General features: G+C 37.3%; 1 protein-coding gene across 1 annotated transcript in view; it reads right to left on the reverse strand.

Annotated features, from left to right (window-relative positions):
* The window catches only part of QKI (QKI, KH domain containing RNA binding), a 97,656-nt gene that overhangs the window by 71,492 nt on the left and 13,645 nt on the right, over positions 1-12,519 (reverse strand). The window contains exon 2 of the mRNA XM_023764793.1: positions 8,560-8,748. Coding sequence (XP_023620561.1) covers positions 8,560-8,748 — 189 coding nt within the window. The remainder of the gene's footprint in view (positions 1-8,559; positions 8,749-12,519) is intronic.

The following is a 12,519-nucleotide window of genomic DNA, read 5'->3' on the forward strand; positions in this document are numbered from 1 at the left end:
CTTATCACTATGAGATTTGGGGAATGGCCCCTCATAGTCCCGGATTGCAATAAATGTGACTCTTTAATTCGAAAAAAAAAAAAAAAAAAAAAAAAAAGAAATATGTGTTCTAACCATTCATTAAATAGTGCGTAAGCTCTCTGAAATTGATTTCCTAAGTTTTGCTGCATAAATATTACCTGCCTCACACATTGCTACAAAATTATTAATTCAGCTCTGAAAGTGATATGTTTTGGGCACAAATTTTAGTCCTACCTGACCTCCTGATAACTGTCTTATGTTACCCTCGTTCAATACAACTCAGTTTTCAGTGGCTTTTAACTAAATGACATTCTGTTACTATGGTATGCTTATCATCTCTTCCTCTTGATTCCTCTACAATGTTAATTATAAAACCATTGTCTTCTATATTCTCTGTTCTCAATGAACAGCACCATCAGTAAGGCCCTCTCTCATTCTTAGTCTCCACAGGTAACAGACTAGGAAATCTTAAGATTTTCATTAATCTGTCCCCTTTTCTTCATTTCAACTGCCACTGCCTTAGATTAGGCCCTGTAGCTATAACGGTACCATGAGAGCAAGGATTATGTCTCTTATTCCGGTGCCAGGTGCCTATCATAGGCCACACACAACCTTCTGGAAGAATGACACCAACATTTTACTGCTTTATACTCAGATCTCTTCTTTAGCCTTCATGATCCTAATAAATTTGCAAATTTATTTTTCTTTTTATCTATCCTTAAAAATTGCAAATTTATACTGCTTTAAATAGCCATACAAATAAAAAAGAAACTAATCAAAACGATCACTGTTCTATAATTTCAAACAATAAAACAGACACATTTTAAGCTCAATAAATTCCTTACCAATTAATGAAGAAAAATTATCATGCCAATGTGAAACAGAGAGATGGACAGACTTATGCTAGGGAGGCTGTTTAACGCTATTGTTCTTGGACTTGGGAAAAGCAGTTTTCTACAGGAGTCAAAACTAGATTTCAGAAGTCCCTAATCTATACATAAACTCTTTTGTTCTAAAGAGTTGGGTTTATTATTAAGACATACAATATACTTTCCCAAAGAAATAAGTAACTATATTTAGTTCAAAAGATTCTCATTTAGAAGTTTGATTTCAATGTCTCTAGGGTGCACTGAGGCAGGTTCTATCAAAAACTACGGTAGTTGTCTGCTCACCAAATTCAAACCAAGAAAAGGCATAAATGATGAGTTTTTCACTCACAAAATAAATGTAGGTCACCTAATATAAGCGGCACCAAGATGGGTGGTCAACTTAAGAGTGGTATCACCTTCCCGTGTCACTGCCAGTGCTGGAGGGCGGAGGCTAAGAGGAGAACGACTGTCAGTGACGCAGACACTGCTCTCTCAGATGGGCCAAGAGCAGACCAGCACCTCTCCCTTCCCCTGAATATCCAACAAACACCTCAATGTTTCCAAACTATAAATAGCACTGAGAAGCAGGTTTCTCTCCAAGTTTGTATTATATTACTTTTGTTATTTCAGTGAGAATCTGAAAGATATGGGTGTGAGATACCTGGGACTAGGTATCTAACTGATTTATAAATCTTTTACAACAGTAATTTTAACAGAGCAGATCTTAGCAAACTTTTTGGATAGAAAAATCAGACATAATTGTATCTCAACTGAGGCTGAAAACACTTGCTTATAAGCAATAATTTTTCCCTAAAAACTAACCTCATCTTTTAATTTGTCCTTCTGAATGCTAGCTTTTTAAATATTAAAACATATTACTTTAAAAAGAAAGTATCAGCATTTAAGACTCTGAGAAGGCTTATTATTCTTAACATTATTAAACTTTGAAGGCTCTCAATACATTTTTGCAGAGTGATATAAAAAGTAAACTTCAAAACCAAAACCAAAAGTAATGAAAATGACCTTCACTAAATTCATCTGCCAATTTGCAGGTGACAATCTTTAAAAACGGGAAAAAAAAACCCAAAAAACAAAAAACAGCAATAAACCTATACTAATTCAGAAGCTATAACTAGCCAAATTTTCTCTGCAAACCCAGGAAAACCCTTTTAAAGGTAACATAAAACTCTTGCTCCACTATTAACAAAGAGTATTATTATGAGACAACAGTACTGTGAATAACATTATAAATCTATATTACTACAGTTGCCACGCTTGGATCCTATAAGCTTGAAAAAGACTTGAACAGAAATTTATCCAACTTATAAACCTTTGACAATGCATGTCATCATAATAGCCTAGATCCAACACATACCTTTCAAGGCTAAAATCATTCAAAATTAAAACCCACTTTACAAACATCAGAAAAGACAGATATCTTCATATAAAATCTGAGAAAAGTCTCACTACAATTTCATCATATCACATCCCAAGCAAACAGTTTAGCAATCTAATCTGTTCATGTATACACAGAACAACTAATATCTAATAGCTAGACCTTGCCATATTTGAAATTTATCTACCACTCTGGTAGACCCTATAAAACAATTACTCAATAATTCAAAATTGATAACTAGGAACATTTAATGACAGAATTATTACTGGCTCATTGAAATATAACATCTTTACTTATGTCAGAGTTAAATCCATTCACACACTGCTTATAAGCACTCCATGGACACAAACAAGTCCTTAATAACTTAAGGGGCCAAACTATCGTTTGATGGCCTATGTATAACTTTCATCTTCATTCGTGTCTGTCACTTTATGAATGTATGATAAACTTAAGTATTAAATGATTTAATACAATATCTTTTATCTTTCATATAAGACTGTGGGCTCTTTCAAGGGTAGGATTTCTTTTCTTATTCACTCACGGGAACCATATTGAGTGCTCTATCAGATGCCATACGTTTGTTATCTTGATGCCTCCAAACAATTCTGAGCCAGACCTTCTAATTTCATAGACAAGAACACAGACTCTAGAAAAGGAACATGTGCTCAAAACCAAAGGGACAGGCTCGATTATTCTCACAAACATCTGTCCCACTTCCTTCTCACTGCGGCCAGGGGACCTGATGATGCTGTTTCTCATCTCAGCACTCCCGACATCTCAGGCAGGCTAATTCTTTGTGGCGGGAGGCTGTTCTGTGAATTGTAGGATGTTTAGCAGCATAACTGGCCTCTACCCACGAGATGCCACTAGTAACCCCTCCAAGTTTTGCCAAACAAAAATATTTCCAGACATCGCCAAATGTTCCAGAGGGGCCAAACCTACCTAACTGACAATTGCTGAGCTAAGAGAATGTTAACCCTTTGCACTCCGAACCATTCTGGACATTGGCTACCAGCTACTCGATGCTACTTTGCGGCGGAAACGTGCATTTACAGACCCTCGTATTATTTAGTATAATTTTGGAACCAAGTAACGTATTATAATGATATTGGACTTATATGAATTGGGTGACATCGAGGAATGTATATTTGCAAAAAAAACAATATTTTATTGTTTATAATTTTGTACAGTATGATAAGTTTTGTAACACTCCCCAATATGCATTGCAGGCTGATTAGCGCATGTTTGACAGTAATAAGTGGTTTGACGCCTGCCACCAGGTGTTTTCCTGTTAGAACACACAATGCAGTCCCGTTTTCTTTGTCCCACATCGGGAATATGTAGTTTGTTTAATCCGACACAAAACCCGATGACATTTCTTGTATATATCTTAGTAATTTTACGATATTTTGATTTAATTTCTTGTGCCATTTCAAGATAAAACTTCAGGGAAACATGCATGTCTCAAAAAGTTGCGTTGAAATAACTCAATTCCCTAATCACTAATAAACTGCCATGTCCCCTGAGAGGGGACATCCGAGTGATATGCTAGAATTCCGATGTCCCCTGAGAGGGGACAGCGGAGTGCAAAGGGTTAATAGATGGGACAAGAGCAGAAGCCTTACACGTGCTTAGGCAATTTGGCTCCTCTCCGGCACTCCAGTGACCTGCCATGAACTGCTGCCACTTGGAGCTGAGTCCAACAGGAACACCCACCAGCAACCAGCCTAGATCAAGGCCTAGATAACCTCGGCTCAGCCTCACCAGCAGAGCCTTAGCAAACATACAGTACACACTCAGGAGCACAGAAACCAATCTGTGTTATTTTAGGGCACTGTGCTTTAGGATAGCCTGTTATGGAGCATTACTGTGGCACCTGTTGACAAATAACACCAGTAAGGGGGTAAGTCAGGATTCTAAATCTAGGCCTGTCTAGCTCAAAAACCCACTATTATCTCCACTATGTTAAGCTTTCTCAATTGAATTAATATCCCTCCCCCCAGGATGTGATTGGTACACACTAGAGTACATTTTCAATGGGCTACTGATACCACCTTCTCATTCCCACATCAAGCCTCTGATTAAAAAACACTGTGAAGGACATTATACGTACCACCTCCTTTCTGAAACACTGAATCTAAGACTTTCTTCTCCTGTTACCCCAGAGCTATACACAGCCAAGCCCACAACCAGAGCTCCAAATGAACACTGCCATAAACAAGGTGCTATGTGCAGATGCGTAAGTTTCTTTTAAAGATTTATCAATATTTCAAAGAATGAGGCTGTCACAAAGATATGCACAAAAAATATTTATTGTCCATCTAACATTACCAGGTAGGTAAATGGAGATAGGAAAATATACAAAATCCCCACCGTCAAGGAGCTCACATTCTGGTAACACTTACACAGTATACAGGCATCTTCCAAATGCTTTTCATGCATAAACTCATCTCTCACTCTTCATAACCCCGTGGAAGAGTAACCCTATTACTATCTCCATTACAGAGGTAAGGAAAATGAGGACCAGAAATGGTAAGTAATTTGCCCAAAGTCAGAAAACAAATAGCAGAGCCAGCCAGAGATCTTGGTCTGAGTCCATACTTTTGACAACTATGCAGCACTGCCCCTTTGAAACTTTAATAATAATACAAGCATTTTTTAATCAAGTGGAATGAATTCACTCACAAAGTCAAGCTTATATACAAATGGGGGAGCATATGTGATGACCTCTAAGATTTAAGTGGCCAATATCTAATTCATAATTCTGAAATAAATCTTTTCCCACACTGCCAAAATCTGACAGACTCCCTTGTTTTATTTGATATTTATATTTTTTAGAGGTGAGATAAAGTTCCTAATATATACCACAAAACAGTACTACTCTTTTGGTGTGTATTAATAACCCCAAAGAAGAAAAGCTCAAAAACTACATGCAGATCCCAATTTCGCCAAACTCAATTTTTTTTTTTAGAATAGTTTATTGATTTTTAGAGAGAGAGGAAGAGAGAAGTGAGAAACATTGATGTGAAAGTGTAACAATGATAGGCTGCCTCCTGCACACCTCCTACCGGGGATGGAGGTGCAACCGGTACGTGCCCAGACTGGGAATACAACCAAGCAACCTTCCGGTGCACTGGATGATGCCCAACCAACTGAGCCACACTGGCCAGGGCCAAACAAATTCTTTTAACAAATTTAAAATCAAGGTATTAAAAAAAGTTACCTGGAGAACCAAAATAGCTTTATATTAATAAACTTTTTCTCCTATGAATTATAACTAATTTTCTCATTTAAATTGCTTTGTTAAAATAGACATTTTGAGGTGCTAAGAGTTGTCTATAACTCATATACCCACCTATTTGACATGCTTATACCTGGATATCTGACTTCAAACTCAACACCTCTAAATCAGAACTGCTGAACCCCCACCTCCTTAACCTGTTCCTCTTCAGTCTTTCCTAGCTCAGGAATCGGCAATTCCTGTAACTCCAATGGGTCAAAACCTTTGAGCTACTCATGACTTTCCTTCACACCCCATTATTCAATCAACAAGTCCTATTGGCTTTAAGTTAACAATCTATGTAGGATCCAAGCATTTCTAAATTCTCTTGTTCAAGTTCCCTCCTGTTCCCTAGTTAGTCTCCTTGCTGCCACCATCACCCAAAGGCCTTTCTCCACACAGCAGCCAGAATGAATCTATTAAAAGCCAACCAAGTTCATTCACTCCTTGGCTCAAAACATCTGAATGTCTTCTCCTTTTACTCAGGATAGTAGCTGACATCCCTACTGGAGCCCTCAGCCCCTACATAATATGTATGGCCCCTCTGCGTACTCTGTAACCTCATATCTTACCACCCTTCCCAACATGCTATGGCCAATGAGTCACTGCACTTGCTCACTCTGTCTGGAATGTTCTCCCCCAAGGTGATGTTCATGCCCACTCCCCCATTTTTTACTATAAACACATCCTCACCATGGATCTGCTTACCCCACAGCACTGACTGCGCCTGAAGTAAATATTCATTTGCTTACTGTCTGTCTCTGTGAATGCAATGCCTGTTTCACAAAAGCAGAGACATTGTTTAGTTTGCCCTCTACCTGCCTCCTGGAAAAAGCCCGGCAAAAGGACCACATGTCATCACCTGTCTGCTTGGCTTATCCACCTTCTGACGATATAAAATGAGAGCAGTGCTGCTCATACTTGAATGCATCAGAATCCTCTATGGGGGTGGAAGGCAGACTGCTGGGGTTCCCCCACCAGGGTTTCTGATTCAACTAGATACCATAGTCCTAGAACCACATTTTAAGAACCACTCATCTAGACAATGTTATGAACCCCCCCCCCTTTTTTTTAAAGAAAAATGAGGACCAAGCAGATCAAGGTTATATGCTCTAACAAGGTCTTAAAAGAATTCTATGTTAATGACTAAACAAGCAGATGAGAAGGCTGACCCCTTTTAGGAGACAATAAAATGCCAACTAATAGTTGACTTCAGTTGAGACAGCTGCCCAAATCACAATTTCTCATCTCTAGGAATCATTCCAATAACTAGGGTATGTCCCTAATCATGGCAGATTGGCCCAAAACACATTCTCTAAGAATCTAAAGTAAGATAAAGTCTGGAAGGCATTGATTCCAAATTATGTTAAGAGTAAGGCTTGCAACAGAGAAGGTCCAAAGTCTTCCTAAAATTCTCATAGCTGCCCTGATTACGTCCGAATCCTTTTTACTACACCCAATTATCTCCCAAATTCTTTCTTTGCCTACATTATCAATAATTTTTGTATATTTGCAACCAAAATTACTTATAAAAACAGTAAATGTGCTAAATTTATAACAAATTGTATTGGAAAAGCAAATTGTGAAATATCAAAGCTTTTTTCCATTATTCCAACTTACGACACTCTAGATTAGTATATTGTAAATATAACCACTGAATTTTAAGAGTACACTACACATCATAATTTCTGACCTTATACTGCCAACTCTTTTTTTTTTTTAAATATATTTTATTGATTTTTTACAGAGAGGAAGGGAGAGAGATAGAGAATTAGAAACATAGATGAGAGAGAAACATCGATCAGCTGCCTCCTGCACATCTCCTACTGGGGATGTGCCCGCAACCCAGGTACATGCCCTTGACCGGAATCGAACCTGGGACCTTTCAGTCCGCAGGCCGACGCTCTATCCACTGAGCCAAACCGGTTTCGGCATACTGCCAACTCTTTCTCATATTTCAGAAAAGTCTATAAAACCTAGCAAAAAGCCACCAATCTGCCTTTATTTAATCGATAGGCAGTTAATGCCTATTATGTCCAATATCATGCACACCTGCAACAGCAATTAATAACAAAAACAGGTTCCTGAGTTAAGTACCTTTAAATACCTTGCTGGGTAGAGAAAGAAAAATAAGAAAAATATCAGCTAATAAAAGCTATTTCAGAGAAAGAAACTGAATGTGAAACAATGAGCAACCAGATTGCTTCTAGATCGGATGCTCAGGAGAGGCCTCTCTGAAGTGACATTTAAGCTAAAACCTTAACGACAAGAAGAAGCCAGCCAGTAGCCACCAGTGTACAGCTCACAGAAAGGTGTCAGGCTGGGAACAGGCTCAACTTGTTCGAAGAGTCAAGGTAACTACAGAGTGTATTGAAAAAGAGGGAGTCATTTACAGTAAGGCCAAAAAGATAGAAAGGACCATACCAAGTAGGGCTTTGTAACAAAAGGCAAAGAGTTTGGAGCTATTTATAAATGAACTGTACAGAACAAGGAGGCTATCTGCAACAAAATGCTTATAGAGAATAGTTGAGCAAGGGATTAAAAAAAACAAAAAATAAGTTGCAAACAGTTGTTATCATAGAAATTTTAGAGCCGAACAAACTCTTAGCTGTCACATGGTCCAAATTCACATTTTACTGAAAAGACAATGTGGCCCAGGCTGTGGCTTCTTTGAGGTCAGGTCACAGATGAGCTGAGAGTTGTACTTAGTGCTCTCGAACATTCAGGCCAAAGCTCTTTACATAACTCTTGCCTTGATTTGAAATCTAAAACTAAGTCTTTACCGTGTGCATTTCCAAAAGTGACCTAGCAGCATTCAGATGAAAACATACTTAGAATTTTTTAAAGTTATCCATGCCAAATTATTCACATCTCTAGTCCTCTCATGAAATTATTTCAAATTGGCTGACAATGCTAAAGTGTTTACCATCAAATATACCGCATTCCAAAGCATGTACACAGAAAAAATATTGAATAAAACAAAACATACTTACATCTGGGTACTCTTTTACAGGCACATAAAGTTTCTCTTGTAACTGAACAATAGGTCCCACAGCATCAGGCAATTCCGCACTCCTCTTCTCTGCACTGCCATTTAATGTGTCGTTGTACATGTCTTTCCGTACTCTGCTAATTTCTGTTAAAAGTAAAAATTTTAAATGAGTTAGATGAAAATATTCTTGCTAGTCCAGGAAAGAAAAGGGGGCAGGGGGATTTCACTGGTAAAATGTTAAAATTCAAAGAAGTAAAGAACTGTTGACCTATTCTACCATTCTCTAGATCAGGGGTGGGCAACCCCTGGCACGTGTGCCAAACATGGCATGCCAGTAACTTTTGCTGGCACGCGAAACCCTCTCTTATAATCTTCCATTTACAATTTTTTTCTAATATCGACTTTTTTATTTTTCAGATAAATTCAGTGTAGGTGCATCTTAGATAAATAAATAATTTTACATAACAAGTTACCTTAAAGACCATAGACATGGATTGACGAGAGAGGGGAAGAGCAATTTCTATGCCTCTGCTTTAACTCTCCCTGCCTTCCTAGATCCAACCAGTGTTTTGGTTTCATCCACATACGCTTGTGAATCTTTGTTCTCAGTGATGAATTTTGTTAAGTCTCGTAATAGGAGTAGCCTGACAGATGAAAGTAGTAGCTCGTGCATATCTCTGAAGGTCACGAAATATAAACCTGATGTAAAATCTCTGTCATCAGTGATGCAGCAGCAAAAGTCCCACTGATAATATCAAACGGAGTCATAAAGTTTTCTGTCGGACTATCAGTGTACATGTATACATTAAAAAATAAATGTATTTTTCATCATCATATACTGTGTTTTTGTCGCCCGAATGAATTTTATTATTTCTTCAAGGTTCTTCACATACGTACACCTTAGAGATATCAAGTAGGCGTAACATGTTCTCAAAAAAGTAGGGTTGGCATGCAGAAGAATTTTGAGTCAGAGATTTTGCTGGTTTTGGCACGCACACACAAAAAGGTTGCCTACCCCTGCTCTAGATTAAGTCTATAGGACTAAAGCCTCAAATTTATTTCTACTAGAAATCAAATTTATAGACCAAATAATACATTTTATTAAAACTAACCTCAGAGCCCAAGTTCTTATCCACTGTGATATAGATCTGTTATTTTATCTAATTCTCCATGCATATGAGGCCAGAAATTCCAAATGGTAGCTTCAGTCAAATAAGCATCATAAGAATGCCTATCAGACAAAACTTAATACCAAAGGCTGCCTTCTACTTCAGATACACAGATTTTTTAAGTTCAGCAGAAGTCTGAGTTTGATATTCAAATTTAGTATTTAAAACTTTAGGAATAAAAGAGGTATGTTAGAGAGGGTATATATAGAGAGAAGGAAGGACTGAATGAACCTTTGGAAAAGCAACATTTAAGGGGTGAGGAAAAGAAGAGGGAAACCAAGAAGAAATCGTAGTAGATAGAAGTAGGGAAGAGGTGTCAAAGAACCTATAAATGACAGATAACTATTATTACATCCCAGGTATAAATATACTTCTTTAAAATAAAGTATGAGAAATCTATTTGAATGAGTCAAGTCCTGTACAAAGAAATTGATTAATTCTTTTAAGAATTCTTTAAGCTTCCTGCCAAAACCGGTTTGGCTCAGTGGATAGAGCGTCGGCCTGCGGACTGAAAGGTCCCAGGTTCGATTCCGGTCAAGGGCATGTACCTGGGTTGCGAGCACATTCCCAGTAGGAGATGTGCAGGAGGCAGCTGATCGATGTTTCTCTCTCATCGATGTTTCTAACTCTCTATCTCTCTCCCTTCCTCTCTGTAAAAAATCAATAAAAATATATTTTAAAAAAAAAATTCTTTAAGCTTCCACATTGTGCTAGAGCAGTGGTCCTCAACCTTCCCAATGCCGCGACCCTTTAACACAGTTCCTCATGTTGTGGTGACCCCCAATTTCATTGTTACAAATTAAACATAATTAAAGCATAGTGATTAATCACAAAAACAATATGTAATTATATATGTGTTTTCCGATGGTCTTAGGCGACCCCTGTGAAAGGGTCGTCCGACCTCCAAAGGGGTCGCGACCCACAGGTTGAGAACCACTGTGCTAGAGGCTCCTGACCACTGGTACCCGATAATAAGGGTTGTCATTATTAAATGAGCTGTAACCATCTCTCCATACTATAGATTATAACCTCCTTGGGGAAAAGGTTTGTGTCCAGTAGGATTTAAAAATGAAATCTTTTTTATTTTTAAAATGTATTTTTTTGTTTTCCAAACATGGAATTTCAATATATTGTTATTAAGGAACTATCAAATATCACTTTAATTTTTTCTTTATTTAAAATCACTTTCAGCTAAATAAAATCCAACACAGCAAAAAGGCATTATCAAAAGTGTTCTTACTTAGTCATTAAGTCTTCATTAGTGAAAACACTACTCTAATACAGTTTCTACTTCAATGATGGCAATATTCATTTTATAACAAATTTTCTCTCTTAAAAAACAATTTGCCTATCAGAGCTAAACAAATATTTGTTTCTGAAAGCAAATGAAATTTTCAAAAAATCAAGAGAAGGTATCCTGGATTGAACTATATTATAAGGACAAGATCTCAATTATTTATTTTATGTATTTCCAGTTTCATAATACAATCTTTCCTAAAGATGGCCAGTATCAAGTTAGTGTTTTTCTTAAATTAGCATATGACAGTCATTCTCTAATCAAGTTTTCAACAACTAAGTAACAAGTGAAACAAATATTGCTTAGGTAATTACAACAAGTATTTAACCAAAGGGAATTAAAAATTTTTAATCTAATTAAAAGTAAACATATATCCTTTGGTCCCAGTCTCTATACAAAAGCACCTTCAGTATTGGTTTATTACATTTAAATACTCTTTGAACTGCCCACAATACTACAATAGTTTGAGAGGGGGAATGATTTTCCAGGTAAACATTTTATCAAATTAAAAAACACACAAGAGAATCAATTATAAACGAGAAAATTCAGATGCCTAGATTAAAAAACACATAAAGCGCCCGGCCGGTGTGGCGCAATAGTTGATTGTTGACCTATGAACCAGGAAGTTAAAGTTTGGTCAGGGCACATGCCTGCGTTTCCAGCTCAATCCCCAGTAGGGGGCGTAGAGGAGGCAGCCAACCAATGATTCTCTCTCATCACTAATGTTTCCATTTCTCCCTCTTCCTTCCTCTCTGAAATCAATAAAAATACATATTTTTTTAAAAACACAAACATACAAAACCCAATAACCTTCACATATCCAACTAGATGATATAATGGAAGACATATTTCCAACTTAAGCTATATTTCTATAAACATTTGTGTGATTCTTTTATTAATAACTGAAAGTTCCATGAGACTCTGTTACCCTCTGTCTTACCAGCTTCTAGAATCCTGCCTGGAACATAGTGGGCCGGGTCCTCAATTACTACTCAGTAGATTGGATGGATAGGTGGGTGAATGAAGGGAGGAATAAGCTAGGTTCTAGGGCATTCAAGTAAAACAAGTCATGGGTTCCAGCTCTCAAAGAACTTAGTCTAATATGAAAGGTATATAATATGAAAGGCATATAAACAAACAGATAACCTAACACCTCTGAACAGTAAGGGTACAGAGACAGTGGTAGCACAAAAGCAGGAATCATCAACTAGTGCAGGTATTAGGGTCAAGAAAGAAGTCAAGAGGAAAGAAAGTCTGATATTTTTCTAATGACAAGGAGTCATGTAAAGCAAAAGCACACTCAGTATAATTAAAATTCTGTTTTCTTAAGATAGTCTTTTTACCATGTTTCTTTCAGTCCCTACAATATATCACTCAATATAATAATTGAACACAAATTCTATATGAAACAGTACATAAAAGATGACTAAGACAGTGCTAGTTCTCAAGGAATTTACAATCCAATGCATCGTGGATCTCACCAGTTGAGAATGAG

Source organism: Myotis lucifugus, unplaced genomic scaffold (genome assembly GCF_000147115.1).
Source record: "Myotis lucifugus unplaced genomic scaffold, Myoluc2.0 scaffold_348, whole genome shotgun sequence".
NCBI classification, from domain to species: domain Eukaryota; kingdom Metazoa; phylum Chordata; class Mammalia; order Chiroptera; family Vespertilionidae; genus Myotis; species Myotis lucifugus.